The 1,649-nt window shown below is 33.7% G+C and overlaps 1 protein-coding gene across 1 annotated transcript; it reads left to right on the forward strand.

The window, feature by feature from the left end:
- The first annotated feature begins 1,025 nt into the window (after positions 1–1,025).
- LOC109585035 (uncharacterized) lies at positions 1,026–1,626 on the forward strand. Its single transcript, XM_020000957.1, has 2 exons — positions 1,026–1,130; positions 1,295–1,626. The coding sequence occupies exons 1-2, from the start codon at positions 1,071–1,073 to the stop codon at positions 1,595–1,597; spliced, it is 363 nt and encodes a 120-aa protein (XP_019856516.1). The 5' UTR covers positions 1,026–1,070; the 3' UTR covers positions 1,598–1,626.
- The last annotated feature ends 23 nt before the right edge of the window (positions 1,627–1,649 follow it).

Raw genomic sequence — 1,649 nt, forward strand, 5'->3', positions numbered from 1 at the left:
GAGTACAAGGACTTTTGTCTGATTTTGAAGTAACTTTAAAAATTCGTAAAAAGTCCAATTTTGATCAGAATCAGCTCGAACTTTCTACACAACGTAAGAACATGTACATGTATATGTATCAGGAAATGTAATAAAAATAGAATTTATTCCAAACAATTTTTGATGAAATACCCTGTACTATAATACAGATATCTCTATGTATTATTATGTGTTTATTATTATTATTATTATTATTATTATTATTATTGGCCTCGCCCAGCTTTGCGTAGGCGAGGACTAGGTACTCAGTTTGTCTGTCTGTGTTTCATTCATTCATTCTGTGTGCTCTCTTTTGTCTTTGAGAATGTATATCTTTGCAATCGCGTGCTCTAAATCTGTGAGAGCTTCTCTTCTGTTAGGAAAAGTCTTGCTTTACTGCCTTGAGATGTTTAGAGAGCAGCTCTAGCTAGTAGTAGCTTTTTATCTCACGAGAAAATGCCCAGCAATAGCGGTAGTACTCTGGAGGTAAATGAGACTCTTTTCCAGTAGATCAAGACTAGTTATTGTTTTAATATTTGTGGGACTCTTTAAACCTTTCTTGTTGGTGAGTTATAGCTTCTTGAATTTCAACCGAGTGAACTGTAGGTAGTCTAAAGGTCCTAAACTCTCTCAAATCACTCAATTTACATCTAGGCAACAGTATTTGTGCCATTATAATGTCATATAGCACTTATAAGAAGAGAAAAATATGAAACTTCTTGTTGCAGCTAGGGCTTGCTGCCATCAAATAATTAATTAATAGTTAATGATGTCATGCCACACCTCCAATTTGGGAGTAGCTGGATTAGCTTGCATGCTGCTACTTCTGCAGGTAGTCTGGTAGATCTATGCAACCTAGCTGCTATCCTTCAGGAGTACACTTGTTTTATATATATATATATATATATATATATATATGCAATTTGCATGTTAAAGTTCTTTTAATTTTGATAATCAAACAGCTATAGGGGCGAAGCCACGCACCGTAGGAGTCTCGTTATTATTATTATTATTGTCTAGTTTATAAAGGTGTCAGTACTTATGATTACATAATGCAACAAAGAACAAGAAATGAACAAAATAATAATAATAACTCATCTAATAACTGTCTGGTAAGTCAATAAAATAAAATAAATAAAATACGTTTATATACATGTATGATTAATAATAATGGAAGTACTTGTAGTTACATGAATGTAAATGAATAAATAAATGTAATATTGTTTGTTATAACTATTAATAACTATTAATTAACTAGTCTCTTTTAATTAACCAGTACAGGAACAGGGTCACTCCCCTACTGGAAGAAGGTGGCGGCCATTTTAAAATGGCGGAATCATCTTCAAACAGTTCCTCAAGTTCAGCTGGTAAGATGACATTTGGTCGGACCCCGCCCCCTTCAGTTGAAGGTGATAATGAAGATTACACTATATCCCATAGTGAAGAACATGCTGACTTAGCAAGAAACCAATCTGGGAAACATCGGACTGGTAACCATGACGATGATGATTTTAGTAACCGTCGTAACGTTCAAACACCCTCTCAATTTGAATCTTCACAAGACGTGGTGTTTAATTAGTAAGTGAAATAATATTAATGATACTTTTAAGATTAAATGAAGAATGTGTCCA

The sequence above is a fragment of the Amphimedon queenslandica genome, unplaced genomic scaffold (genome assembly GCF_000090795.2).
Source record: "Amphimedon queenslandica unplaced genomic scaffold, v1.1 AMPQUscaffold_13133, whole genome shotgun sequence".
In the NCBI taxonomy this organism is placed as follows: Eukaryota; Metazoa; Porifera; class Demospongiae; order Haplosclerida; family Niphatidae; genus Amphimedon; species Amphimedon queenslandica.

Excerpts from the sequence above, each read along its gene's own strand:
- LOC109585035 (XM_020000957.1), top strand. The coding sequence starts at position 1,071 with ATGCAACAAAGAACAAGAAATGAACAAAATAATAATAATAACTCATCT. Across the intron at positions 1,131-1,294 it reads ACTCATCTAATAACTGTCTG|TACAGGAACAGGGTCACTCC; the intron begins GTAAGTCAATAA and ends TTAATTAACCAG.